This window comes from Catharus ustulatus, chromosome 6 (genome assembly GCF_009819885.2).
Source record: "Catharus ustulatus isolate bCatUst1 chromosome 6, bCatUst1.pri.v2, whole genome shotgun sequence".
NCBI classification, from domain to species: domain Eukaryota; kingdom Metazoa; phylum Chordata; class Aves; order Passeriformes; family Turdidae; genus Catharus; species Catharus ustulatus.
In genome coordinates, this window is record NC_046226.1 from 53,494,023 (window position 1) to 53,521,174 (window position 27,152).

General features: G+C 64.0%; 2 protein-coding genes across 6 annotated transcripts; one reads left to right on the plus strand and one right to left on the minus strand.

Annotated features, from left to right (window-relative positions):
- Nucleotides 1-7: 7 nt before the first annotated feature.
- PLEKHG3 (pleckstrin homology and RhoGEF domain containing G3) lies at nucleotides 8-8,075 on the plus strand. Of its 3 annotated transcripts, XM_033062161.1 has the most exons (17): nucleotides 8-50; nucleotides 2,500-2,813; nucleotides 2,902-3,002; nucleotides 3,100-3,169; nucleotides 3,258-3,304; nucleotides 3,392-3,542; nucleotides 3,746-3,880; nucleotides 3,994-4,176; nucleotides 4,409-4,501; nucleotides 4,585-4,671; nucleotides 4,783-4,816; nucleotides 4,902-5,009; nucleotides 5,163-5,237; nucleotides 5,328-5,366; nucleotides 5,483-5,490; nucleotides 5,575-5,760; nucleotides 5,976-8,075. In XM_033062161.1, exons 2-17 carry the CDS (start codon nucleotides 2,538-2,540, stop codon nucleotides 7,539-7,541), a joined length of 3,159 nt encoding a protein of 1,052 aa, XP_032918052.1. In that variant the 5' UTR covers nucleotides 8-50; nucleotides 2,500-2,537; the 3' UTR covers nucleotides 7,542-8,075. The 3 variants fall into 3 exon arrangements, with proteins under 3 accessions (XP_032918052.1, XP_032918050.1, XP_032918051.1); XM_033062159.1 differs by having other exon boundaries at nucleotides 5,163-5,366; XM_033062160.1 differs by lacking the exon at nucleotides 8-50 and adding an exon at nucleotides 900-2,290 and having other exon boundaries at nucleotides 5,163-5,366.
- SPTB (spectrin beta, erythrocytic) lies at nucleotides 8,034-26,521 on the minus strand. 3 transcript variants are annotated; one of them, XM_033062156.2, is made up of 37 exons: nucleotides 26,366-26,521; nucleotides 23,992-24,069; nucleotides 22,877-23,074; nucleotides 22,651-22,802; nucleotides 22,296-22,469; nucleotides 22,090-22,184; nucleotides 21,927-22,007; nucleotides 21,719-21,834; nucleotides 21,413-21,525; nucleotides 21,147-21,334; nucleotides 20,948-21,065; nucleotides 20,439-20,597; nucleotides 20,053-20,355; nucleotides 19,760-19,910; nucleotides 18,803-19,670; nucleotides 18,582-18,719; nucleotides 17,741-18,500; nucleotides 17,446-17,648; nucleotides 17,272-17,362; nucleotides 17,051-17,197; nucleotides 16,244-16,507; nucleotides 15,896-16,111; nucleotides 15,720-15,809; nucleotides 15,347-15,622; nucleotides 14,871-15,001; nucleotides 14,419-14,623; nucleotides 13,963-14,337; nucleotides 13,581-13,825; nucleotides 13,362-13,500; nucleotides 13,205-13,289; nucleotides 12,922-13,118; nucleotides 12,727-12,836; nucleotides 12,369-12,453; nucleotides 9,681-9,850; nucleotides 9,429-9,602; nucleotides 9,314-9,356; nucleotides 8,034-8,870 (listed from the first exon to the last, which is right to left on the minus strand). In XM_033062156.2, the coding sequence occupies exons 3-37, from the start codon at nucleotides 23,022-23,024 to the stop codon at nucleotides 8,700-8,702; spliced, it is 6,981 nt and encodes a 2,326-aa protein (XP_032918047.1). In that variant the 5' UTR covers nucleotides 23,025-23,074; nucleotides 23,992-24,069; nucleotides 26,366-26,521; the 3' UTR covers nucleotides 8,034-8,699. The 3 variants fall into 3 exon arrangements, with proteins under 3 accessions (XP_032918047.1, XP_032918049.1, XP_032918048.1); XM_033062158.2 differs by lacking the exon at nucleotides 23,992-24,069; XM_033062157.2 differs by lacking the exon at nucleotides 26,366-26,521 and having other exon boundaries at nucleotides 23,992-24,557.
- Nucleotides 26,522-27,152: the final 631 nt, after the last annotated feature.

The following is a 27,152-nucleotide window of genomic DNA, read 5'->3' on the forward strand; positions in this document are numbered from 1 at the left end:
CCGGGGCGGGACGGGACGGGTCGGGGCGGCGGCGGTGGTAGCGGAGCGCGGTGAGTCCGGCCCGGGCGGGAACGGGGCACGGCCGTGGGGTCCGCGGGAGGGGAGCCGGGGGTCCCCGCCGGGCGGGAGGGGGCGGTCCCGAGGGTCCCCGGCAGCGGGGATCTGCCGGTGGGGCAGGATCCAGGGGTCCCGGTGCTGCCGGGGCCGTTGCATCCCGGTGAAGCGGGAGCCGAGGTCCCGGTGGAGTGGGAGTCGTTGCATCCCAGTGGAGTGGGATCCCTGGGTCCCGATGGGGCGGGAGCCTTTGTATTCCCGCGGGGCAGGATCTGTGGGTCCCGGTGGAGCAGGATCCGTGGGTCCTGGTGGGGCAGAAGCCGTTGCATCCCGGTGGAGCAGGATCCACGGGCCCTGGTTAGGCAGGATTCGTGAGTCCAGGGATGCCCGGAATGAGGCAGGAGCTGGGGGTCCCCACGAAGTGGGAGTTGGGGATACCGGGAGCAGGGGACAGCAGGACCTTGGGGTGCGGGGAGACCCCCGGGACAGGCGCCCAGAGGAACTGGGGGTGGTCCTCAGGCCGACCCGGGGGTGCGGTACAGGCTGTGGCATGTGGGGTGACCCTGGGAAGGGGTCCCCGAGGGGAGTGTGGGTGTCCTGCGCCCCTCCTTCGGGATTAGGCGGCGCGACGCCATGGGCGCCGGGCACTAAGAGGCTTTGTCAGCCCCGCTGGTCGGTGCCGCCTTGTCCCGGGAATGCCGTGACACGGGGACCCCCGTGGTGCCGAGCCCCCCGAGTCCCCGCGGGCGGGAGCGGCGGCGCCCAGCCCGTGCCCGCCGGGCAGCGGCGGTGCCAGCCGGGGCCGGGAGCGACGGCCGCGGCAGCTGCGCTGGAGCCGGCGGCGACCTCCCCGCTCCCAAGGCCGCTGGGATTCTGGAAAATGCCTGGAAATGGTGAACCGCCTGCCCTTATATGGCTCCGGCGGGCTGGCGCGTCGCGGCCCCTCTCCCGGCGTGCCGTGCCGTGCCGCGATCCTGGGAAAACGCCGTGGGCTGTGCCTCGCGCCCAACTCCCGCGCTGGAATGTGCAACGGGGTTGGCGATCCCACGGTGGGGAGAAAATCCCACCTCCCTCCCGGCTCGGCACAACAGACCCGGCCCCTGCCTCAGTTTCCCCCACCGGGGAGTTTTGGGGAACCACCGGAGTCGAACGGGGGGGTTCGGACTCCCGGGGGATCGCCCGTCCTCTGTGGCGGGGTTGACAGGGTCGGGGCCGTGAAGGTCACAGCTAATCCCACCCGGAGCTGGCGGGAGCGGGAGGGCTCTGGGCGGCCGCGTGTCCACCGAGGTGATACCGGGGGGTAAGAGGATCAACCCCCCCGATCACCGGCCGGGATGACGGTGGCCGATGGGCCGAGGAGAGTGGCCGCGGTCCCGGTGACGTGAGAACCGGCGCCGTAATCCCGGTGCTCTGAGCGGATTAGGGCGGCCGGCGGTGCCTCCGGGGACGAACTGCGGTAGCCACAAATCCCCGCCCCGGTGTTAGGTGAGGGAGCTCCTGTCTGGTCTCCCAGTGCCACCTGGGGGTCTTCTCTTGTCCCCCCGGCAGAACGGGGTAGGGGTCGGGCACTGCCGGAAGGGATGCTCGGGGTCGACTGTCTCTGATGTCACTGCCTGGGTGACCCCCCCGGGGTGGAGGTGACTCTGGAACCGGGTGCCCCATGCCTGTAGGGGTGAGGAATTTGGGGGCTGGGAGAGCTGCTCCCCAAATCACCCAGATCCAGGGTGCCCAGAAGGTGCCCCATGGCAGGTTCAGATATGCCAGCACCCGGGGTCCGCTGTTGTGGCACCGCTGGGGACATACACCCGAACCCCACTTAGGAGGCACCGCGGTGGCGTTTTGGGGGGCTCCTGGTGTGCTCGGGGAAGCCCCGGCGAGGGCGGTGGCTGGATGGCGGCCACGCGGCACGGTGGGTGTGGGGAAGCGCCGACGGGAACCGGCCGGACCGGTTGGGTGCCGGCACCGGGGGTGCTGGGGGGCTCGGGCGGCCACGCCACCCGCACAGCACGTGGCCCAGCTCAAGGTCACTGTCCCCAGGGCCACCCGCCGCGGTGACCGGGCTCAGTGGCCTCGACACTCCCACACGCTTTGCCGCTGTTTTCTGGGCGTGTTAGTGGCACTGAGCGGTTTCGGTGGCACAGGAGGATCCCGGTGGCACCGGTGGTCCGGAAGGGCGAGCCTGCGCTGAGCTCACCTGGAAGGTGTCCCGCGGGCGCGGCGGTGACGCATGGCCCTGGTGGGTGTGGGCAGCGGCTCGAACTCCCAAATCTCAGCATTGGCGGGTGGAGACCCCTGTTGTGCTGTACCCGGGGATTTTTGGGGTTGGGGGATGCTAGCACCCCTTGGCATAGAGGATTTGGCCATCAGGGTGACCCCCCCTTGGTGCCACACGCCACCCATATTTGGGGGCTCTCTGCACCCCCTAACCCACCATTCTCCCCCCAGAGCTGCCCTGTGCCCCACTGGTGCCAGGGGATGCCGGGATGCCGGTGCCTGCGTGCCCGCAGCGCCCTGCCCTGAGCCCGGAGCCTGGCTGTGCCATGGAGGATCCACCCAGCACCAGGACTGAGGCATGGGCTGAGGGGCTCCATAATGCCAACAACAATGCATCACCGGGGGGGTGGCCGGGTGCCCGCAGTGGGCACCCCCTGGCAGCTTTCGGGAGTCCTGGGGCCAAGCCCAGCTACCTGGACCGCGTGGTGCAGGAGATCGTGGAGTCAGAGCGCACCTACGCCCGTGACCTGCGCAGCATTGTGGAGGTGGGTGCCAGGGGGCACACGGGGGCACACCCTGTAGACACGGTTTGGGGTCTAGGGGTGCAATGGTGCCACCGTGGGTGCCCGGCAGGGTTACCTGGGCAAGATCATCGATGCGGAGGAGCCGGTGCTGCGACCGGAGCAGGTCAGCGCGCTCTTTGGGAACATCGAGGACATCTACGAGCTCAGCAGGTGGGGGAGCAGGTGCCACTGGGAGGTGACAGGAGTGCGACCCTGTCCCACGGGTGTGGGGGGGCTGTGGTCACCCTGTCCCCTCTGTGCCCCCCAGCACCCTCCTGCAAAACCTGGAGAGCTGTGCCAATGACCCCGTGGCTGTGGCCGTGTGCTTCGTCACCCGGGTAAGGGCGAGCAAACCGGGGGGCACAGGGAGCACTGTAGGGACATTCAGGTCATACCAGGCGCTCACTGTGTTCCCCTTACCTGCAGAGCCAGGAATTTGCCATCTACACCCAGTACTGCAACAACTACCCCAGGTGTGTAGGGGGCACAGCTGGGCGAGCAGGGAGGTGAGCAGGGGGCACATAGATGGGCAGGGATCTGAGCCCCTTCCCTGCCCGCAGCTCGGTGGCAGCACTGACTGAGTGCATGAGGAGCAAGGTCCAGGCACGGTTCCTGCGGGAATGCCAGGAGCGGCTGCGCCACGCGCTGCCCCTCGGGGCCTACCTGCTTAAGCCTGTCCAGAGGATCCTCAAGTACCACCTGCTGCTCCAGGTGAGTGCCTGGCACAGCATGGTGTGGGCGCCTGCTGTGGCATGGGTGCCTGGCACAGCCCAGGGTGACACAGGGAGTGGCTATGGGCATCTGGCCTAGCCCAGATACCAGGGGTGGCACAGGGACACGGCTTGGGTGCCTGGAGCAGCCCAGGCACCTGGAACAGATCATTCCCATGTCCTGATGCCACATGGTGTGCCCAGGAGATTGCCAGGCACTTTGAGCACAAGGCAGGGGACGACTACGAGCTGGTGCTGGAGGCCATCGACACCATGACCTGTGTGGCCTGGTACATCAATGACATGAAGCGCAAGCATGAGCATGCCATCCGCCAGCAGGTGGGCACTGGGGGGACACCAGGGAGACACCCCGGGGAGGGGGTGGCACCATGTGACACAAGAGATGGGCACTGTGGCAGGGGTGATGACGCTCCTTGTCTTTGTCCATGCAGGAGATCCAGTCGCTGCTGCTGGGCTGGAAGGGGCCGGACCTGACAAGCTATGGGGAACTGGTGCTGGAGGGCACATTTCGGGCACAGCGGGTGCGCCACGAACGTGCCCTCTTCCTCTTTGACAAGGCCCTGCTCATCACCAAGCGCCGTGGTGACCACTATGTCTACAAGAGCCACATTCCGGTGCGGGATAAGGACAGGAGACTCTGAGGGTGACGGGGTGGGGAGCCCACTGGGTGCCAGGGACTCCCGTGGATGTCTGGATGGAGGAACAGGGTGGATGTCAGGAACCCCAGTGGGTGCTGGGGCTGGGGGAACTGGAGAGTGCTGGGAATGGGGGAGCCCAGTGGGTGCCAGGGACCCTGCTGAGTGCTGGAATGGGAAGTTCCAGGGATGCTGATGTCTCTCCTGACAGTGCTCCTCGCTGATGCTGATTGAGAGCACACGGGACTCGCTGTGCTTCAGCCTGGCACACTACAAGCATGGCAAGCAGCAGCACAGCCTGCAGGTATGGGGGCATGGGGTGGGGGGCACCCTGGGGACACCCCAGGGCTACCTGTCTCACCCCACCACTCTCCCTGTGCCCCCCAGGCCAAGAGTGTGGAGGAGAAGCGTGTGTGGACTCACCACATCAAGAGGCTCATCCTGGAGAACCATCACGCCACCATCCCCCAAAAGGTGAGGGTGGAGGGGTGGGCACCTCAGTGACATCAGGGACCCCCTGGCACAACTAGGGGGGGCAGCTGTACCCACTTTTGCCCCATTTCTCTCCATCCTCCCTCCACCCAGGCTAAGGAAGCCATCCTGGAGATGGACCTGTTCTGTAAGTGCCACCAGTGCCCTACCATTCCCTCTCTGCCCTACTCTGTCCCGCCCGTTTGCCCTGGTGTCACTCCCTGTCCCCACAGACCCCCCACGCCTGCCTCGCTGCAGCCCCGAGCGCCTGAAGAAGAGCTGGTCCTGCCAGCCCCTGGGTGATGGTGCCACCGAGCCACTCCAGGGACGCCGGCAGTCTGGTGAGAGCCACGTGTCACCACAGTTCCTGCTGTCCCATGTGTTCCCACCACACTGTCACCCCTTCACCAGGGCTAAGCTGTGGCTGGGTGACACCAATGCCTGCAGGTAGGGTGGCACTGGGTGCTGATGGTACCCCTTCCCTGTTCCCACAGAGCCCTTCCAGCACCAGGGGCACATGGAGACGCTGCTGGAGCGGCTGCAGGGACATGAGGGGCGCAGGCAATCTGGTGTGGAGAACGGACGGGATCAGGGGGCTCGGGGTGCTGATGAGTTGGGGGACACGGGGGTGATGCCACTGTCACCTTCCCTCCCCGCAGAGCCCACCAAGCACAACTTGTGGCGTCTGAGCGAGCAAGGTGAGCTGGCATGACTGTGGCACTGGTGTGGCAGGTGGAGGGGTGGCTGGGGGCCGTGGGGTAAATTTTGGGGGCTCCCTTCACTAATCTCTGCTTTTCTCTGTCCCGGCTGGCAGGGTTGAAGGTAAGGCCAGGTGTGGAGGGTTGGGGTGCCCAGTGCCTCCAGCCCTGGCACAGGATGCTGAGCCCAGCGCTCACCCCTACACAGAACACCGGCAGTGATGGGGCGCTCCTGGAAGTGGGGGAGCCACCCCAGCACCCCAGAGCCTGGGCAGTGGCTGAGGGCATGGTGGCAGAGGAAGAGGAGGAGGAGGAGGAGGAACCTTTGGGCAAGGACTGCCAGGAAGAGCTGCCGGGTGCCGGGGATCTGCTGCTGGAGCCCCAGGAGGAGCAGGTACCTACACCAGCCCTTCAAACCCCAGGATGGGCATGCAGAGCACCCCAGATCGCTTCTGGGGCATTCCCACATCACTCCTGGGGTACCCTACATCACTACCAGGACATTCCACACCACTCCAGTGCCCCCTCCCAGGGCCCCATGGGATTTATCCTGCTCGGAACAGCTGGGTGCCCCCCCAGCTCATGACTCCCCACATTTGTCTCGCCCAGGCCAGGGGACCCCCATGGGTTCTGGAGGGACCCAAGAGGCCGAGCAGCTGGGGGCCAGGGAGCTGTGAGAAGGTCAGTGCGACCCCCCGGCCCTCACCCGGCGGTGCCCAGGGATCCAGCACCCACCCCCCTAACAGCAGTGCTGGGGAGCACCCCAAGGTCCCCAAATCCCCATCCCTGGAGGGGACCCTGGCGCTGCCCAGTGGGGACGGGGAACCGGAGCGCGTTGCGGAGGATTTGCAGGTGCTGAGCAGCGAGGAGGAGGAGGAGGAAGAGGAGGAAGGGGACGGTGCCGCCAGCATCCTGCCACCCTCAGTGCTGGACCAGGCCAGTGTCATTGCTGAGCGATTTGGCGGCGGCAGCAGCTTGTCCCGAAGGAGCAGCCTGGCGCTGGAGGGGCCCCTGGGACGCACCCCCAGCCATGGTGGCAGCACCCTCAGCCTGGACGGGGGCCCCCTGCTCGAATCTGGGGAGCCTGGGGAGTCCCGCAGTGCCATCCCCTCACCTGAACCCTTCATCAAAGCCCGCCGGGAATCGCTGCTCTCCAACCGGGACCGCTTGCTCCTTGACAAGATCAAGAGCTACTATGGCCATGCCGAGAATCGTGATGCCAGTTTCGGGGTGCGCCGTCGCGAGAGCCTCTCCTTCATCCCCAAGGGGCTGGTGCGGAGCTCTGTGTGCCGCCTCAATGGGCTCCCAGGGCCCCCCGAGAGCCCTGAGCCCCCCACCCAGCCCGAGGCACCAGAGCCATGCCAGGAGAACGGGACACAGCCCCCTGAGCCGCTGCTCATTGTAGAGGAAGATGATGTGGGCACCACGGCATCACCCCCGGGGCCACCCCCGCAGCTGCTGCTGACACCCCCTCACCTGGGCACCAAGGTGTACCAGCTGGCACGGCAGTACAGCCTCCGCATCAAGAGCCGCCGCGCTGGCACCCGCCGCCCCCCGCTGCCGTCGCAGGAGGATGGGGACCCTCCTCCCAGCACCCCATTGCTGGCTGTGCCACAGGACGAGGCGCCGGTGGCGTCCCCGTCCCCACGTGCCCCCCGCAGCCCCTCGAGCCCCGTGGGCACTGAGCCCTTCGCCTGGCCCGATGTGCAGGAGCTCCGTGCCCGTTTCGGTGCTCCGCGGCCGCCGCCAGTGAGCCGAAGCCGCTCGGCGCCCGAGGGTCCCGGCCGCGGTGGGCGCCCGGCCGGGAAGGAGCGAGGCAGCGGCCGGAGCCGCAGCGCCGAGGCCACCGGGGGCTCTGACACCCCAAACCCGGCGCCAGCGCGGTACAGCAGTGACGGGGCGCTCTGGGTGGCAGCCGAAGCCCCTCTGGGCCCCGGGCAGCGGGTGCTGGTGCTGGAGCGGCTGCCGGAGCCCCAGGCCTACGTGCAGATCCGCTCGCCCACCACACGGGAGAAGATCTGCCTGAAGGCGGTGGTGGAGCGCTGCAAAGCCTACCAGGCATCCGAGGAATACCGTCGGCGCTGCCCCGAGCCCCCCGGCAGCCCCGAGCCGCTGCGCCACGGCCTCGTCAGGGACCTGCGGCAGAAGTTTCAGACGCTCGACGCTGCCAGCTAGGGGCAGGGACGGGTAGAAGGGGTGTCCTGTGGACCCCCAGCCTTCCTGGGAGAAGGTGCACCACATGGACCTCGAGTCTAGTTGGAAGAAGGGTCACCCCATGGATCCTCAAACTGCCTGGTAGGAGGGGCACCAAATGGACTTCCAACTTACCGGGAAGAAGGGGCACCCTATGGCCCTGCAGGCTGTTTGGAAGAAGGACCCATTTGGGAACTTTCACTCTGCCCAGGAGAAGGGGCACCCCCATGGACTCCCAGCCCTCCTGGAAGAAGGAGCACCCCATGGATACCCAGCTTGTACAGGAGAAGGGGCACCCCATGGACTCCCTGCCCACAGGAAAAGAGGCACCCCATGGACTCCCCCAACCCACCTGGTAGAAAGAACAGCCTGGGGACTCCCTCCCTGCTCTGGAGAAGTGACAACCCCAAGAGCCCCCCGCTACATTCACCAGAGGCCCCCGCTGCCCCGCAGGCACCCGGCACTGCACCCTGCTCGCTTTCACATCTTTATTAGAAAAAAAAACCCCAAACTGAACCCAAAGTTCCTCTGTGGTCGCCCGCCCCTCCCCAGGGTGTCTTGGCTAGGGGGGGCACGGGATGGGGGGTGCCAGAGAGGGACCCCCATGGGCTGACGCTCTTTGGTTGGTGCCCGCGGGGGCCGGGGGGTCCCCCCTCTGCACCCACGCGCTGTGGGGTGGCAGGAGGTTATGGCTTTGGGGGGCACCCACGCACCCCCCGTGTGGGTGCCGGGGGGTCCATGCACACCTGTGGGGCGCACACCTGTGCCGTGCGTGCGGAGTGGGGCCGGGGGTGCACCTGCATGCGGGGACACACGTGTGCAGACGTGTGCGTGCAGGGACACGTATGGGCACGGGGGGCACAACCCTGGGGGGCACCTGCGGCCTCCTCCGCGCAGGGGTGTGCCTGAAGCGTGTAAATGTATGTATATATATAAATACAAATATATATATATACACTGTGCACACAGACACGTGTGCTCGTGGCGGGGGGGGCTGGGGGGCTCCTGCCCACGCGTGACCCCCGCGTGCCCCTCTAGACCTGGTGGCACCTGTACAGGCACCATGCACGCATGTCCTTACGCACGCGTGGCCCCGCTGGCGTGATGTGGGGTGTCATCCCCCCCCGCCATCCATGGGGGTTATTTCTTTTTTGGGAAGAAGCTGAAGCGTTTCTCCTTGTCCTTGCGAGGCAGGGGTGCTTCGGGGGGGGCCGGGGGTATGGGCAGGGGGAGGCTCTGCACCTTCCCGCGGCTGCCCCGACACTCTGTGATGGCCGCGCTCAGCCCCTGCAGCCAGGCCTGCAGCTCCTCCTGCGGGCACAGGGGTGTGGTCAGGGGGCTTCCCTGGCCCCTTCAGCAGCATCCCAGCCAGTGTGATGCCAGTTGCTCCAAGGCCTCTACAGGCACCCGTGTCCCCTTGGACACTGCCAGCCAGCCCCTCACTGTGTCCTTATGGCACCCCGGCCATCCCCTGCCCCTCGGAGCATTGCTGGCCACTGCTGACCAGGTCCCCCAACCATCTCTGTGTACCCATGTCACTGCTGGCGACCACCACATGCCCTGGACAACTACAGCCACCCCAGCCGGGGCACTACTGGTGTCCCCCTGGGAACAACCAGCCGTCCTGTGTCCCTCTGGACCTCTGACCACCCATGTCCCCTTGGGCACTGCTGACCACTACCACATCCCCCAGCCACTCTGTGCCCCCTGGGCTCCACCAGCCACCCCATGTCCCCACAGGGGCCACCCCTCACCTCATCTTTGCCATGGAACAGCCACTCGCTGCCATTGCTGAGCCTAGGGGACAGAGGACAGACACCAGTGCCATGCATGCCCACTGTGCCACCCCTCATGGTGCCGTGCCCTCACCTGAGCTTGAAGACATGTTTCTTCTTCTTGTAGCCCGCGGGCACCTCGCAGCGGGCGTCCCACAGCCCCAGGGGCTCCTCGCCCTGGCACGGCAGCCCCAGCGCGCGGCTCTTGGCGTCCTTGAAGAAGGCGAGCTGGCCACCCCGCAGGACGCAGTACCGCGTGCTCCACGACCTGCGCCAGCACCGTGTCACCCTGGGGACACCGCCCCGCCGGGGACACCGCGCTCGCCACCACCGCTGCTGTGCCTACCGGTTGGATGCGCGCTTGGTGGCCGCCTCCAGGTCATGCTTGCGGCCAAGGTAGCCCTCCAGCTGGACGCTGCTGACGCGGGCGGGCAGCGTGGCTGGTTCCTCTGGCTCCTCCCGTGGTGGCCGTGGGGTTGGTGACACCGGCTCCTCGTCACCTGTCCTCGGTGCCAGCTGTTGCGAGGCAACAGCGCGGTTATGCCGCAGTGTCACCCACCCACTGCCACTGATGGACCTGCAGCAAGGTCCCCTCCCGTGGTGGCACTGGGCACATGGGTTGCTGTCACCAGTGGGTCATTGGACCTCAGTCTGGTGGCCTGTGGGTGGATCACCCCCAGGTCTCCATACCAGTGACCTTACCAGCTCCGGAATGTGGGAACTGGTGTCTACTGGGAGAACCCCAGTGAGTGGCTGGATGTCAATGACCCCACCAGTTCTGATACGTGGGAATTGGTGACTGCTGACAGGACTGTTCAGCATCCCCATCCCAGCTGTGATTCCCCAATTAGTATCTGGGATCCTGCAGTGAGTCCAGCCCTGGGACCCTCTGCACAGTGCCAGTGACCCTGCCAGATCCATTGTGTGGGAACGATGGTTATTGGGAAGATCCCAGTGAGCATCTGGGACATGGTCCAGTATGGTGTCAACGTGTGTGTGTGTCCCCCAGATCTTGGTACCAGTGACCCCACCAGCTCAGTATGTGGGAACTGGTGGGTGCTGGGAAGACCCCAGCAATCAGCTGGGATCCTCAACACAGTGCCAGTGAAGCCACCAGCTCCAGTACACAAAATCTGGTGCCTACTGGGAGGACCTCAGTGAGTGGCTGGGACATGGGCCAGCCCTGGCACCCCCCAATCTCAGTGCCAGTGTCTTCTCAGATTTGGGGTGATGAGGTTGAACCAAGCTAGATGAGCAGTCCTGGGAGTCACCTCAGTGTTGTTGCCAGCCCAGGGGACATAGGGACAGTGAGAGGTCCAGCTGGGGACTGTGGCATCAGTGCCATCATCTCAAGGCATCAGTGGTGCCTGACGAAGGGGACACCCATCCAGCTGGGTGCCACAGGAGGAGCTTTGCCAGAGCCCCTGTCCTCAAGGAGCCCAGAGAGGCCCATGTGTCCAAGCAGGCAGTGATCTTGTCCCCAGATATGTAGTCAGGGGTCTTGTCCCCAAGCAGGCGGATGTGATCTTTTTCCCAGGGAGGCAGGAGATGTCCCAGGTAGAGGGGGTTCCTGTCTCCAAGCAGGGAAAAGTGTCTCTGTTCCTGAGCAGGCAAGTTTAGCACCCTGTCCCCAAGAAGCCAGAAGATTCCTATGTGTCCAAGAACACAGAGCAGGACCCTGTCCCCAAGAAGATGTTCCTGTCCCCGAACCAGAAGAAATGTAGGTAGGTTCTCAAAGATCTTGTCCCCATACAGGAGAAAGTGATCTGGTCCCCAGGGTTCCAGAGGATGGCCATGTTCCCAAGCAGGCTGGCAGTAAGCAGAGAGCACTCCTGTCCCCAAGCAGTTGAAATGGCCATGTCCCCAAGCAGGCAGAGAGGATCCTGTTCCTGAGTAGCCAGAAAATGTGCACATCCCTTTGCTGGCAGAAATGATCTTGCCCCAAGGAGCCAGGAGATGCCCATGTCCCCAAGCAGGCAGAAGAGGCAGAAGGGGTTCCTGTCCCCAGAGGATGCCTGTGTCCCTGAGCAGGCTGGCAGTAAGCAGAGGGCTATTGTCCCCAAGCTGATGAAAATGGCCATGTCCCCAAGCAGGCAGAGGGGTACACGCTCCCTGAGTAGCCAGAAGATCCCCACGTCCCTTATCAGGCACAAATGAGCTTGTTCCCATGAAGGTACTCAAGGATCCTGTCCCCAGGCAGGGGAGAGTGAGCTGGTCCCTGAAGAGCCAAGAGATGCCCATGTCCCCAGGCAGGCAGAAGAGGCAGAAGAGGTTCCTGTCCCCAAGCAGGCAGAGCCACAGAGAGCCATCGTGTCCCTGCACAGGCAGAGCACGTGGGAGGAGCAGAGAGCTGGCAGCGAGCACAAGGGCTGGCACATGAGGACAATGCCCTGTGGGCAACAATTCCTGCCTCGAAGGGTGATGATGCTGCAGAGTGTAACGATGCCCTGCAGGGTGCTGATGCCTTGTACAGTGACAATTCCCACAGGTGATTGTGCCCCACAGGGTGACAGTGCCCCATGGGGTGACAATGCTCCATATGGTGACTGTGTCTCTTGGGATGATGATGCTCCACAGGGTGACAATGCCCCACAGGGTGATGGTCATCAGCCCTGCTGATGTCCTGTACAGCAATGATGTCCCTTGGGGTGACACAGTGGCCCCAGGGCAGACACTCAAACTCTGGCTGCTGCACGGATCCCAGATACACGCATACACCATGGGTGCCACCCTCCATGTCACCCAGCAGTTGGGGCAAAGGGTACCCCAGAACTGCAGTATCCCTCTGCCTGTCTGGCCTTTTTGGGGTAATTCAATATTTATTCAACACAAGGCAAGGACAAGGTGAGGGTTGGGAATGTGGGAATTTGTCAACACAATGAGGTCATGATCACAGGGAGTGCCAGGAACTGTGGGACATGCAGGGACACCTTTTTGCATGCAGGGACACATTTTTGCATGCAGGGACACATTTTTGCATGCAGGGACATTTTTTGGTCATCAGGGAAGGTAAAAGCTAAACTCAAGGACTGACCGGCTCTAGTCCATCTGTAGTGGGCAGCGAAGTGTCCTGTGTGCTCACATCCTTCTTTTCCTCCTCTTCCTCCTCCTCCTCAGACCTGCACAGGGACACAGCAGGTCAGCATCCCCATCACAGACATGATCCCACAAGGATGGGGACTGGCTACTGCTCTCCTGTCCCCACTGAGGGATGAAAGCCCTGTCAGGGTGAGGCTTGACTTTCATCTCTCCTCTTCCAACAGCATCGATTTATTGCTTGGAAAAGGTAAATGGTTAAAAAGCCCCTTAATGGTAAAAAACCTTATTGGTTTGAGAAGTGGGATGTGGGAACAGTGTCCCTGGTCACATGGGAGGAGGGTGGCATCCCTTACCCGGCCTCCAGCGCCCCATCCAGATCCAGGCAGTAGTCGGGAGCTTCAGAGCGCGTCGTCCCGTCCCGCACCAGCCCCTCGCGCAGAGACCGTCCGCCCAGGAGCTCCAGCTGCCAGGCAAGGAGTGGGGATGGTAAGGGAACGGGGGGAGACTGTGGCAGGGCAGGCAGAGGCCTCATCCCAAGCCTTTCTCACCGTTGTCAGCTTCCTGAGGGCGGCAATGCGCTCCTCCCAGGTGGCGGAGGACTTCTCAAAAGCTTCATGCCGCTTCAGCAGCTTCTCCACTGCATCCACCGTCTGCCCGTAGTCGCTGCTGGCCAGGTAGGGCTCCTGAGCCATGAGCCACGACTCGGCCACCGAAGCATCGCGGGAGAACTGACACACCTCCAGCACTGTGGGAGGGAAGGGCAGTGCTCAGTCCCTGGACCACCCGTGCCACCACCCCCGGCACTGCTGCACTCCTCCCTGGCACACTCACGCAGCCGCAGCCGCTCCCAGCGCTGCTCCCACGTCTCCATCATGGCTTTCCTCTTGTCCACCAGCTCCACCAGCTTCGCCTTGATCTGTGAGGGGATGCTGTTAGGGGGTGGCCCAGATGGTATCACCCCCACCACCCCCATCCCTGATTCCCTCACCTCTGGTGAGTCCTGGTGCTTGCGCTGCAGCAGCTTCTTGCCCAGCTCGATGCAGTCGGTGAAGTTCTTGCCCCGAGCATCCACCTCAGCCTTAATTCCCTGGTGGTATTTCATCAGCAGTTCCACCGAGGAGACATCCCTGAGGACACAGAGGCTCCAGGGTCAGTGGTGCCATCGGTTCCATGTCCCATCCCGGGTTCCTGCTGGGTGCATCCATACCTGGGTTTCTCCTGTGTCTCAATCTGCCGGACAGTGCTCTCCATCCAGGAGAGCAGATCCCGTGCCATGCTGAAGAAGCGGTGCTTGTCAGCCGTGTCTGTCAGCCGTGCCCGGCGCCCGCTGCACGCTTCCAGCAGCTCCTGCAGCGCTCGGGACACCTCCTGCTCCTGTTCCTGGATTCCAGCTGCCTTCTCCCCAGCATAGGCAGTCTGCAGACGTGCTGCTGTCTCCCGAAACTGCTGCACCTGCATGAACAGAACAGCTTGGGTTGGAAGGGACCTCAAAGACCATTGAGCCCAGCCTCCCACCATGGGTAGGGACACCTTCCACAAGACCAGAGAGAATGCTGAGTGCTGGCATCCACATCAGGTTGGAGCCTCACCTGTGCCTCCAGCAGCTGGAGGTCCCTCTCAAAGGCGCTGTGCATGCGGTGGAAAGCCTCCACCGTGCCCACATCCTCGCCCAGATCCTGGGGCAGTTCCTGGCGTCGGGCAGCGATGAGGGCCAGCAGCTCAGCACCGTCATAGAAGTATTTGTGGAGGTCATGGGAGGCAGCAAGGAGCTGCATGCGGGTGTCAATCAGCTCCAGGAGATCGGCCCAGCTCTCGTTCAGCCCATCCTTCCACTCAGCTATGGTGGCCGCCTCAATGTGCCCCGCGTCAATGAGGTCCTCAATGGTCAGGTTCACCCGGTCTACGCGCTCCTGCCCCACGCTCCCTGTCTCCCGCGCGAACTCACGAAACTTATCCCGCAGGAGCTGCATGGAGGGAAGAGAAAAGTCAAGTCTCCCCCCTCAAGCAACCTGCCAGCACCGCCACATCCACTCCATCACCCTCACCATGACATGGTCCAGATCCTGCCCCATCTCCGGGGAGGACGCAACCAGGTCGCACTCGGCAATCCACTGCTCCAGCTCTTCCACCTCCCGCTTCAGCTGGAAGAGGTTGGACATGTTCTCCAGGCGCCGGCGGCGCTCCTCGGCCGCCTCCTTCAGCCCCGCGTAGTGCTTGTCCACCTGGCCCTGCAGCCGGATGATCTGCTCCCTGCGCGGCCCCGGCACACACACACAGTTCTCACCCATGAAAAAATGTCCCCAACCCACCCGTGTTGACATCCGGGGGGGTTGGGGGTGAAGGACCCGCTTTGTGCTCCCCATATCCCTCTCTGACCACCTCCCTGCCCAACTAGAGCAGCTGACACTGCCAGAGCTCCAGCCAAACCCCCCACCCACACAGTGCTGAGGGCACGGGGTCACCTCGAAGGACAGGGGACACGTGGAGTGGCACCTACCCCTCGGGGTGGCCGGCAGAGAGCAGCTGCTGCGCCCTCCCTGCCAGCTCCTTGATGGTTTGTCCGTAGTCCTCAATGGAGCGCAGCTGCCGGACATGTCTCTTCAGCATCATCAAGCAGCTCTCCTCATCCTATGGCATGGAAAACATCGATGCCATCAGCACCTGGCATGGTTGGGGGACAGGAACTAGGGTCTAGACCCAGTGCCTCCTCTACAGAAATGTCCTGGCTCTGTCTGCTGCCACAGGGAGCAATGGCGAGCTCAGTGGGGCATGGCATGGAATGGGATGGATGGATGGTGTGTAATGGCATGGGAACGACACATAAGAGCAGGACACACCATGGTGTGTCACATGTGGATGATGTTTAACAGAACAGTGTAGCACCACCAGGGTCAACACTGGACATCCCAGCAAGGCATGGCCCAAGCAGCACAAACCCCCTAAACACGGAGCACCCATGGAATCGCTCCCCACCTTTGGTTTCTCCTCGGGTCCCATGAAGAGCTCCTGCTCGCTGACCCAGGCCTCGGCCTCGTCAGCATCCAGGTAGTACTGCTGGGCCTCTTCAGCCTCCCGCAGGCGCCGGTGCCGGGCGGCTGCCTCCTCCTGCAGCGTCTCCCAGAGCGCCCGCAGCTCCTGTGCCTGTGCCGCCAGCTCCGGGCCTGGCTCCTCACCGCTCCCTGCTGCCTCTCCCCGGCTCAGCACCTCACCCAGGCGGGGGGCATGGCCGGCCAGCTCCTTCTGCAGTGTCTGCCAGCAGGAGGGACATCAGAGTGAGAGTCACCCATGGGATGGATCCCGAAGGATGACCCGGGATGGTGGCTGTTGCTTCAGTACCCAGGCTCACCTCATTCCTCTTGGTCAGGCGCTGCACGCTTGGGAGGTCGGTGCCGTGATCCGTTGACTTCGCCAGGGAAAGCCGCTCCTGCACCCACAGCTGCAGGAAGGAGCACCCACTGAGCCCCCTGCAGCACCCGTGGGTACCCCCAGCCCCCTGGCCCTTGCCACAGCAAGGACACTCACCGTCTCATCCTCCAGATCACGCCCCAGCTGGTACATGGCCTTGGCAGTCTCCAGCTCCTTCCTCTTCCTCTCCAGTGGCTCCAGCAGCTCAAGGACTCGCTGCCGGAGCATCTGCTCCTGCCTGCTGGTATCTGGGACATCCCCAGCACCAGGGGTGCCTTGCCACCCCAGTTCCTCCAGCTCCTTCATCCATGTTCTCACTTGCTCTTCCAGTCTCTGGCAGGGAAAATCCATACAAGTTAGGGATCTGAGGCGAGATGGAGAACCCCAGTCCCATTTGGAAACAACCTTAATCGCCTTGGACCTCCTGCCCCTTCCCAAAGGACCCGGTGAGGTGCCAGTACCCACCGTCAACCTCTTCAGCAGCAGGTTGGTGGCGGTCAGGTCCTTGACCTTCTCGGCATGGCGCAGTTCCTCCTGCGCCCGCCCCAGCCAGCTCTCCAGCTCCCCATAGCTCCGGGCGTACAGCGCCGCGCGCTCGGCCTCGAACAGTTGCCGGCCCTTTTCCTCGGCAGTGCCGCGCAGCTCGGCCCAGCGCCGGCGCAGCTCCTCCAGCCGCTGCGTCACCACCTCGCCGTACTGCGGCTTGCGCGTAGCCAGCTCCGTCCCCTCCTGCGGCAACAGTACAGAGGTGGGTGGTCACTGCGGCATGGGGACACCCCACCCCACCCACGCAGCAGGCTGGGAGCATTCCAGACTCCTGGAATTGTTAAGGTTGGAAGATACCTCTCAGGCCATTGAGTCCAACCATTCCCCCAGAACTGCCAAGGCCACCACTGACCCATGTCCCCAACTGCCTCGTCCACACAGCTTTTAAATTCCTCCGTGGATGGGGATTCTACCACTGCAGTCATGGGCAGTCTGTGCCAGGGCTGCACAACCCTTTCCCTGAAGGAATTTTCCCTGCTATCCAATCAAAACCTCCCCTGGTGCAACTTGAGGCTGTTTCCTCTTGTCCTTTCCCTTGTTTCCTGGGAGCAGAGGCTAACCCCCAACTGGCTGCACTCTCCTGTCAGGGAGTTGTAGACAGCAAGAAGGTCCCCCCTGAGCCTCCTTTTCTCCAGGCCAAGCCTCCCTGCTCCCTTAGCAATTCCTCATGCTCCAGACTCTTCCCCAACTCCATTCCCCCTCTCCGATCACGGTGCTGGCACCCACCGCCTCAATCTTCTCCAGCCAGCTCTGGTTGGGTGCCAGCTCAGCCATGAATGCCTGGTGCTTCTGCCACTTGCTGTGGAGACCACGGGCTTCTCCATAGGAGACATCCTGAGCCATCAGCATCTTCTCATCCACCCAGGCATCAAACTGCAGGGAAGGGGAGTCAGTGCTCAGCTGGTGAGGATCCCCCAGGGATGTCCCCAGCCATGCTGCATTCCTACCTCGCGGCAGCTCTGCAGGAAGGTCTGTAGGTCGTGGTTGTCCTGCAACAAATCCGCTGCCTCCTCCATCTTGTCCATGACAGCTCCATGCCTGGCAGGGAATCATGGATGTGCAGCATCAGCCCTGCTGCCCACATGCTGCTCACCCACCTGCCGGCCCTGTGGTGGACTCACCGCTCCTGGAGAGTTCGGCACTTCTCAGAAATCTTCTCAGCAAAAATGTTCTCCTCAGCCACCAGCTTGGTGCCACCAACCACCACCTCTGGGACCTTCTTGGCATTGCTCTCCACATCAGCACGGAAGTTCTGGAAGTGGTGCAGGGCAGCAGCCGAGCCCTCCAGCGTGGAGGGCAACTCCAGGTGGGACAGCGTGTACTCCTGAGGGGCACAGCAAGGGATCAGCGCACAATCACCCATTTTTGGGGTGCCCGTGAGCCCAGACACCCAAAGGACACTGCTTGAGCACCCACCTGCTTGGTGAGGAGGATCTCTGCCTGCTTGGTGTCGCGAAGGAACTCCTGGAAGTTGCGGCACTGCGTGAGGAAGCGCTTCCGAGCCTCTGCCATCTTGCCCAGGGCAGCCCAGCCGTCCTTCACGCCGCCCAGGCGCTGCCGCAGCCCCTCGTATTCGGGGTCCGTCTGCCCCCCCAGCACCCGCTCCCCCGCCTCCACCAGGGCGGCGAAGGCTCCCGCATGCTTCTCGGCGTCGAGCCGGGCCTCTTCGTGCTGCTTCAGCAGCTCCTCCGCCTCCCCCAGCGACGCCGGCACCTCATCGACGGCCGCCACGGCTTTCTGAGCGCCAAAGAGCCACGCCTGGAAGTCATCCAGGTCCTGCAGGAAACTCCGGAGCTGCCCAGCTTCCCCCAGGGATGCTGCGCGCTCTGCCAGGGCTGCCTGCAGCTCGTCCCAGGCGGACGTGGCCACCGCCAGCTTCTGGGCCACCTCCGTGGCCACCTCGGGCCGCTCCTCGGCCAGGCGCTCGGCTTGGGAGCGCAGGGTGCCCAGGCGGTCTTGGGCCACTGCCAGCTCCCGCTCGATGCCGTAGAGCTTGCGCTGCGTGGCCAGGACGCCGGCCAGGTCGCGGCCCAGCTCGGCCGTGGCCTCCACCGCCCGGGCTTTGCTCCGCAGCCATTTCTGGGTCTCCTCGGACTCCAGGTTGTAGTTGAGGAGGCGCAGTGCCGAGCCCACTGCCCGCCGCCGCTCCGACACCAGATCCCGGAACCGGCCCCACCTGCGGGACAGAGGCGGGGGATGGCGGGGAATTCACTGTCACCGTGTCACCTGCCCGCCCCGACACCGCCCGCCGCCGTACCTCTCATTGAGCTGCTCCCGGCACTGCCGGACCTGGGGGCTCCGGGGGTGCCCGCTAGCCAGGAGCCCGTCGGCTGCCTGGTTGACCGCGGCGATCTGGGAAGCCACGGTGGCCATGTCTTGCTCCAGCCCGTCCAACCTGGAGGAACGTCCAGGCTTAGAAGGAACAGCAATTCGGGACAGGGCACGGCAGCACCGCCACGGCAAGGGCTCCATCCCTACCTGCGATGCGTCACGTCCAGGTCCTCCAGCGTCTGCGGCACCTCCAGCTCTCCCAGCCAGGTCTCCTTGGAGCCCATCCAGAGATGGCAGGCGTCGCTCTCCCCGAAAACAGTGTAGAGGTCCAGGGCATCCTGCAGCTGGCGGCCGCGGCGCTCGGCCAGCGCGGTGGCCTCGGCGTGCAGCTCCCGCAGGGTCGCCAGCCGGCTCTGCGCCTCGGGGCCAGCACGCAGCTCCGGCGGGAAGCCCTCGGCCTGCTGCGCCAGCCTGTCCAGCTGCTCCCGGGCGGCCGCCAGCTCGTCCAGCAGCTCCTGGTGCTGCCGCAGCAGGACAAGGGTGCGGGATTCATCCTGGCCCAGCTCCTCGGCGGCCGCCCGCCGGCGGGCATCCTGCAGCCCCTCCGCCAGCTCCTCCACCTCCGCCTGGAATTGGAAGAAGCCCTCCGCTTCCCGCAAGCCGCGCTGTCGGAACGCCGCCAGCTCCTCCAGTTGCGCCCACAGCGCCCGCACGGCCGCCCCTCGCTCCCGCAGCCTCTCGGCCGCCCAGCCCGCGGCCGCCAGCCCCTCGCCCACCGCCAGCGCCTGCTCCAGCCGCCCGCCCCGGCTCCGCAGCTCGGCCTCGAAGGCAGCGTGCCGGCGCTGGAGCAGCAGTACGCCTGGCAGGTCCTTCCCGAAGTCCAGGGAGGAGTAGAGCTGCTCCTGCTCCTTGATCCAGCTCTCTGCCTCGTCCAGCTCCCACAGGCAGGTCCAGAGGGAGCGGGATTGCTCCAGCAAGGCTCTCCTCCGTGCCGCCAGCACCTGCAGCTCTCGCCAGCACATTTCCAGGTGGCTCACGCGGTCCCGGATGACTTTGGGATCACAGGGACGATAGCCTGGGCAGGGAGCAGGGTGGTCGCTTGTCAGTACAGTGTCCTTTCGCTTGGCCACCCCATGGGATGCAGGGATATCCTGGCACACTTACCCTCAGCGTCGGCAAAGCGGAGGGCGGCAGCGCTGATGTCCCGGATCTTCTCTGCCTGTACGGCCATGTCGGCCTCCAGCAGACGGTGGGTCTGCAGCAGCTCCTCTGCTTCTAGGAGGTGCTTCCCAGATTCGGGAGATGCCAGCTTCACCTGCAGGAGAACCTCAGACACTGACATCCAAAACTCAGCATCAGCACCCCAGCATCTCATCTCCCTCCCCAGCAAACTCCCACCAACACCTTCTGGGACAAAGACACCTCACTCATGGTGACAGCCAATGCCCACAGCTCACCTTGACCTCATCCATCCAGTCAATGCAATGGAGCATCTCCTGGAAGAGGTGCTGCAGGGTGAGGTTCATCTCCAGGCGCTGGCGCCGGGCAGCCAGCAGCTCCAGGAGCTGCTCCCAGAGCCGCAGGATATTGTCCTTCCGCCCATTGATGCGCTGGATGTCGTGGTAGCCCTCCAGCTCCAGCTCCTTGGCTACGGCCTCAATGGCCTGCACTCTCTCCCTGTAGGCAGCTGTGTCTGTCTCGATGGCCTCGTGCTTCTTCTTGGCCGCCTCCACCGCCGCCAAGTCCTGCCCGAAGTTGTCCTGCCCCGGCACAGAGCCTGTGGTGAGGCTCTGGTGAGCTCTCCAGGGTGGAGGTCCCCGGGGTGGGTGGTCCCCCTCCTCACCTGGGCCACCAGGCGCTGGTTCTCGCTCAGCCAGGCCTCCCGCATGGCTGCTTTGCGGTCGAAGCGCCGTGCCAGCTGCTCCAGCTTCTCCTGACGGATCAGCTCGTTGCGCAGCGCCAGCTCCCGCTCATGCTCTGCTTTCTCCAGCTGCTCCCAGGCCTGGGGGAAGGCAGTACTGGAGAGGTGGCACCTGTATCCCACATCCCCCCACCCACCCATGTCTTCTTCTTTTGGTGAGCCCCAGCATGACCCCCAGGTGGAGGAACACAGCCTGCCAAGGGATGGATCGGTCCAGTCCCAGTATGGATTCAGCATGTCCTGGGAGGGACCTGAACTGCCTCAGGAGATGGACTCAACCTGCTCCACAGCCCATCCCAGCCTGCCCAAGGACCTGAACTGCTCAGAGATGGACCCAATCTGCCTCAGGAAAGGAATTCAGTTTCCCCTAGATGGGCCTGACTTGACCCCAGGACACTGCTCCCAACTACCACAGCAGACAAAGTCCATACCCGGTTGATGTCCGAGACCAGGCGCCCCTCGTGCGGGGTGTAGACACGCTGGTTGTTGGCCCTCATCCGTGACTGGATGGTGAAGAGCAGCACCTCTAGGTTGCCCTTCTCCTGAAACCTGCCCCAGACAGAGCTCAGCATTGGGCACCCTTGGGTGCCCCACACCATCGGGTGGGCATGGGGAGCAGGGGGCTCTTACTTGGGGGGCTTCTCCACAGTGCGGTAGGTGCTGAAGGCTTGCAGCTGGTGCTGCACCCCAGCCAGCGAGTTGGCGAAGCTGCGGCTGTTGAGGGAAGCGATGGTCTGCTCGATCCAGGTGAGCAGGTCGGACGCCAGCCCCCCATAGCCCTCGATCATCCGCTCTGTCTCCTTGGCGTGCTCGATGACCTGTGGCGGGACCAGGAGTGAGTATGAAGGGCTGGCACCCCAAGAGAACACCCCAACCACCTCAGTGCCATTCCCTACCTTGCCCAGGCGCCTTCCCTCCACCTCCAGCACCTTCATCTTGGAGAAGTAGTGGTAGAAGGCCACCACGTAGGTAATGATGGACTTCTCATCAGGGTTCTCCGTGAACACATCTGCCCGGTGTGAGCAAGAGGCATCACTCCTGACCCAACCTCAACCCACCTCACAGGTCACCACAACCTCATGAGGTCCCTCCTGTGCCCACCCGTCCCTTCAGCCCTGCATTGGGAACCTCCCTGTGCTCCATGGAGCTTGGGAATGTCCCAGGGGAAACTGAGGCAGAAGTACTGGCAGTAACTGCCTCACCTTCAGGGTCAAGGAGAGGAGTGATGCCCAGGTGCCGCTCTGCCACGCTGAACGCATGCTCCAGGTTGTGCCGGGCATTGGATTTGGTAAGGTTTTGGAAGTCAACCAGCTCAGGCCTGGGGACAGAGGCCACAAGACAGCGGTGACACACCTGTGAGACATCTCTCAGTGCCACTGCCACCCTGGTGCCTGCCGCCATGCTACCTACCTGTGCCTGTGGATGAGAGCATTGAAGGCCAGCCCGTCCTTCCAGCTCGAGGTAAAGTTGGTGACGTTCACATGGGGGTAACTGCAATGGGGAGAGGTTGTCACTGTCACCGTCCGGACACCCCCAGACCCCCACTTGGTCACATGGGGGTCCCACCACCTACCCTGCTGTCTTCATCTGGCACCAGAGCAGCAGTGCATCCCTGGCAGAGCGTGTCTCCCGGCCCTCCTCTCCAGTCTCCACAATGATGTCCTGAATCTGGGAGCAAAAAAACATTCTGGGGTTGGAAAACAGCAGGTCCATGGAGGATGGCTCCAACTCGGGAATGAGGTGTGGAGCAGAGAAATGCCCCAAACCACCAGTCCTCACCTGGAAGCGGAGGATGATGGTCCAGATGAGGCCAAGGACTAGGCGGTGGTTGCCATCCACAATATCGTGGGAGCCCATGTTCTCCAGGTGCACCCGCTGCTCCTTCAGGAACTGCAGCGCCTTGTCCACATTCTCCAGGCAGTGGATCCGCATCCGGCCCTTGGTGGGCTTGGGCTGAGGCATGACAGTGCTCAGCACCCTCCCTTGCACACCAAGTACCCCAAGCCCTGCCTGAGGACACCCCCACCCCCTTGCTGCCCCCCCAACCCTTGCCCAACACCAAGAGAAATGGTGTAGCATGGCGTGGCATGGCAGACCACTTGTCCCAGGGTCTCTAGCTGGATGGGATCCCTACCAGAAGCTCTCCTGACAGCACTTCCAGCAGCTTGATGAGCACCCGCCCATCCCGGAGGTCCATGTAGAGGTCCGAGATGCGGCAGGTGACACGAGCCAGGTGCGAGTTCACCCATTTGGTGAAGGTTTTCTTCTGAACAGCCTCCCGCTCGTCTGCAGGGACAGCAGGCACGGGGTCACCCACACTGGGGACAAACCAGGTGGGACTGAGGGGACCTGCCACCCACCTGCCAGGGCTTTGATGCGGGAGCGCTCGAAGAGCCGTGCGGAGCTGTTGTCATTGTCCAGTTCATCGTCGGATGCGTCCCAGCGATAATTGCTGCGGCTGTACTGCTGCTGCAGCTCCAGCTGCTCGTAGTCATTGGCCGAGGTCATGGTCCCAGTGTGCCCCGGCCCGGTGGCCGTCAGCTACCGGTGAGAGGCCCCTGGGGGGACAGCGGGACTGTGAGCATCAGTGCGGCCGCGGCGGCTCACCGGCCCTGTGGCACGTGGGGATTTGCGGCTCAGAGCCTCGGGATAAGCTGCTCAGAGGGATTTAGCCTCGCCCCACCCAGGTGTTGGGGGGGCACCTGGCAGCTGCCCGCTCCAGGACCCCCGTGCTGAGCCCCACCGAGCTGTGCTAATGGCTATTTACGGTGCTGCGTCCTCACCCTGGTCCCTCTGCCCAGGTGAAACTCCAACCCAGGTCTCCAGAGGTGTCCCCCCCAATCCTTGGATGCCCCCAGAGAGAGGGGCTGCTGCTCACCCCACCCCAACCCCTGCATGGCACAGGGGCTTCACCAGCACTGGTGGCAGAAAGTGGGTGACAGCTGCCAGCAGGTGGGAGTCACCCACCCCCGGGACATTTGAGACACAGATAGGACATGGCTGGTATCTAAAAATGCCTCTGAGCAGCTGTCGGGTAGCAGGGGCCCCTGAGGGGTGCGAGGATGTGGGCTGGGGCTCCCCACAGCCAGCAGCATGTCCAGGACCCCCCCCAGCAACCCAGAGCTGCACAGAGCCCTCAGTTGTGGGTGTCAGGGGGAGCCCCATGTACCCAAATCCCTGCTGTCCCCGTGAGCTGTGACAACCCATGGGCCCCCCGTCCCCCTCGGGTGCCCCGGGCATTTCTCAGGTCCCCCCTGTCAGGGTTATCGGGGCAGCCCGGGCAGTGCCACACCCAACTCCACCCCTAATCAGGGCGGCCCAGGCAGGGGCCTTGGCTTGGACCTGGAGGCTCCAGGAGCGTGCAAGGACATGGAGGAGCATGCAGGAGTGTGGGCAGTGCAGCAAGGACACACGGGAGCACACCAGAGTGTGCAAGTGTGAGAAAGGGCATGGAGAAGGGTGTCAGAGTGTGTACCTGTGAGCCAGGACATGCAGGGACTTGTCACAGCATCCACATGTGAACGAGGACATACAGAAGTGTGACAGAGTGCGCCTGTGAGCAAGGACACACAGGGACATGCCAGAGCGTGCACAGGTGAACAAGGACAAGTAGAAATGTGCCAGAGTGTGTATGCCCGAGCAAGGACACACCAGAGTGTGCATGGGACACACACAGCAGGCACACGAGTGGGTGTAGGGCCATGCACCATGTGTACCAGGGCAGGCAGGAGGGTGCAGCCCCTCATACCACGACTGTGCCTCTGCCAGGGCACCCAGCTCGCCCTGGCACGAAAGCCCTGTGGGAGTCCAAATTTGTGGGTTTTGCCCCCAAAATTTCAGGGACTGCCATCAGGATGGATGTTCTAAGTTGTGTCAGATCTCTGCAAGATCCCTCAGTTCTGACTGTCCCCGAAAACACAGCAGCGGGGCCATGGCTGCGAGCATCCAAGAAGGAGAAAGAGAAGGAGGAAGAGGAGGAGGAGGAGGAAGAGGAGGAGGAGATGACGCCGAAGGGAGCCACAGCAGGCCCATGGGAGCATTCTGAGCGCGGGCGCTCACCCACCCTTTAAATCTCCCTCCGCCGCACCGGCGCCTTCCGAGCATCCCTCCCCGCCACAGCCACGCCGCCACCAGCACCCGCCACCCGGGAATTGTCATTCCTCCCGCTCAGCGTGCGGAAAGCAGGGAATGCCAGCATGCCGGCCTCGCCGCCAGCATCCTGCGGCCGTGGCCCGGGCAGCGTCGCTTTCCCCGGCCAGCAGCTCAGCACGGTGAATCAGCACTTCCCGGTGAGGGGCTGACACCGTGCCACCACCACAGTCCCCCCGCCGGGCACAGGGAATGTCCCCCCACACCCCAAGGGCGGCCAGGACAGTGCTTGGCACCTGGCACCTATGGCACCCTCAAACCCGTTCCCTGGCTCATCCCTCAGAGCCACAGCATGCTGCCGGAAAGCCCATTTCCAGTGCACAGAAACTCATCAGAATCCCCCCAAACACCCCAAAATTCTGCCCCATCACCGTCACACAGATTCTGATGTGTCCCCATTGCTCCACTTCACCAAAACACTTGGATTTGGCATCTTCCCCGTGTCCATGAGCCGGTTGGGAAGGGGCAGGAGCCGGGGGGCATCCCCCCAGCCCCCCAACAGTGTCCTGCCTGCCAGGAGCAGGGCCAGGGCCGGGAGCAGATGGTCCCTCTCGGCACGGCCGCGCGGCACAGCACGGGGCAGCTGGGCATGGCAAGGCACGGCACGGCTCCTCCGGCTGCGATGCCCTGCTCCGGCCAGGGCTCCCCGGCCACACTCCCACCCGCCAGGAGAATTTGGGCTTCCCCAGGGCCACATGCCGGCCATGCCAGGACTGTCCCATGTCACCCAAGCCGGTGACACGCACACTTGCTGACATTTTTGCTATAAATAGGCCTCCCCTGTGCACGGCGCCAGCCGAGCCCCAGTCCCTTCTTAGGAGCTGCCCTCCCCTGCACCCCAAGATCACCAGACAGTGCCCCATAACCACACAATAGCTATAAAATACTCCATGGGGGGGCCATGCTGGCACCCAGCAGGGTTTCCTGAGTCTCCTGTGCTTGCCACTGTTTTCCAGGGCGCCCCGATCCCCTGCTTTGGGAGCTGGAGATTTCTAACGAGAAAAGCTGGGAAATCAGGCCTGGGGGACCCCTAGGTTATTGGGGTGAGGGTAAGCATTCCCCCAGCTCAATGCCCACCCAGGAGTATCCTCCTGGCACCAGGACAAGGGGGCCCAAGGGCACGGCACCCCAAAAAGCCTTCCCAATAACTCCAGTTTGTCCAGTTGCTAAAAACTGGGGGACAAAGTGGGTTGGGTGATGTGTCCCACCAAGACCCTCAGGACTCGGCTTTTCCACCGCATCTCAACAGTGCTGGGAGCACCAAGGACTGGTGTGGGGAGCCCTCCAGAGCTCGGCACCCCAGGAAGAGTGTCCCCAGGGTGCCCCCACACTGTCCCCAGGCTGTCCCCAGGGTGTCCCTAGAAAGTCACCGCCACTCGCCGGCCCCGTCCTTCCCGAGAGCAGCCCCGAGGGACACGGGGTGCCAGCAGACCCCCCGCCGCAGGACGAAAAGGGGGTTCAGGCTCCCCGAAGGGCTCTTCACCCCCGCCACCAAACTTTCCTCCGTGCCCACCGTCTCCCCCCCTCCCCGGTACCGCGCCCGGTGTTCGGCGCCGCACCCCCCACCCGGTATCCCCGGGGTGGGCAGCGCCTGCCGGTGCCCCCCTCTCCGCTCGTCCCCGGGGACCGGCGCCTCCCGCTATCCCCCGGTCCCTCCCGTGTTCCCCGGAGCGGCGCATCCCGGTGCCGCGGGGTCTCACCTGCGCGGGGCGGCGAGCGGGCGAGCGGCGGCGGTGGCGGGGCCGGCGCGGGAGCGGGGCGAGGGGAGAGGAGCCGCCCTGCACCTCGATATAAATAACATCTGTGCACGCAGGGACATATCGCTGCCCAGCCCCGACAGCCCCACAGCCCCGCTCCCCCCGTGAGGCCGGACGGGCGGGGAGGGGACGGGGACGGGCCGCCCGCCCCGCAATGCAGCACAGCGGCGCCCCCCGGCCGCCAGCGCCACCGGCACCGGCAGCAGCACCGACACCGGCAGCACCGGCGTCGGCAGCATCATTGGCAGCAGCACCGGCAGTACCGGCGGCGGCACCGGCGGCACCGGCACCTGCAGGCTGCGGAGAGGCGCAGCGCCCCGCCGACACCGGCGGGGGTCCTCGGCCGTTCCCCCCGGCCAGCCCACGTGTCCCCCGCTAGTCCTGGATTCCCCCCAGCTACTCCCAGGCATCTCTCAGCTAGCCTTAGGCGTCCTCTACTAGCCCGGTTAGTCCCACAATTCGTCCCAGGCACCCCATAGTTAGATCTGTGTCCTCCAGCTCGTCCCAGGCACCCCTAATTAGCCCTGGGTGACCCCCATCAGCCCTGGATGTCCCCCAGCTCGTCCGTGGTGTCCTCCATCTAACCCAGGCAGTCCCCAGCTAGCCCTGGATGACCCCCAGCTAGCCCAAGCCGCCCTAGAATCAGCCCTGGTGTCCCTCACTATCCCTGGATGTTCCCCAGCTAGTCACAGGCACCCCTCATCTAGCCCTGGGTGCTCCCCACTATTCT

Bases quoted from the DNA above. Each gene is read 5' to 3' on its own strand.
- PLEKHG3 (XM_033062159.1), top strand. From the start codon at position 2,538: ATGCCGGTGCCTGCGTGCCCGCAGCGCCCTGCCCTGAGCCCGGAGCCT. The intron at 2,814-2,901 runs GTGGGTGCCAGG...GGTGCCCGGCAG, and splicing joins ACCTGCGCAGCATTGTGGAG to GGTTACCTGGGCAAGATCAT. The intron at 4,817-4,901 runs GTAAGTGCCACC...CTGTCCCCACAG, and splicing joins CCTGGAGATGGACCTGTTCT to ACCCCCCACGCCTGCCTCGC.
- SPTB (XM_033062158.2), bottom strand. From the start codon at position 23,024: ATGACCTCGGCCAATGACTACGAGCAGCTGGAGCTGCAGCAGCAGTAC. The intron at 14,338-14,418 runs GTGAGGGTGATG...CCCTCCATGCAG, and splicing joins AGGATCTGGACCATGTCATG to CTCCTGCGGGATAAGTTTCG. The intron at 12,454-12,726 runs GTAAGGGATGCC...GTCCCTGTGCAG, and splicing joins GATGGGGCGCTGGAGGCCGG to GTCTGAGGAGGAGGAGGAAG.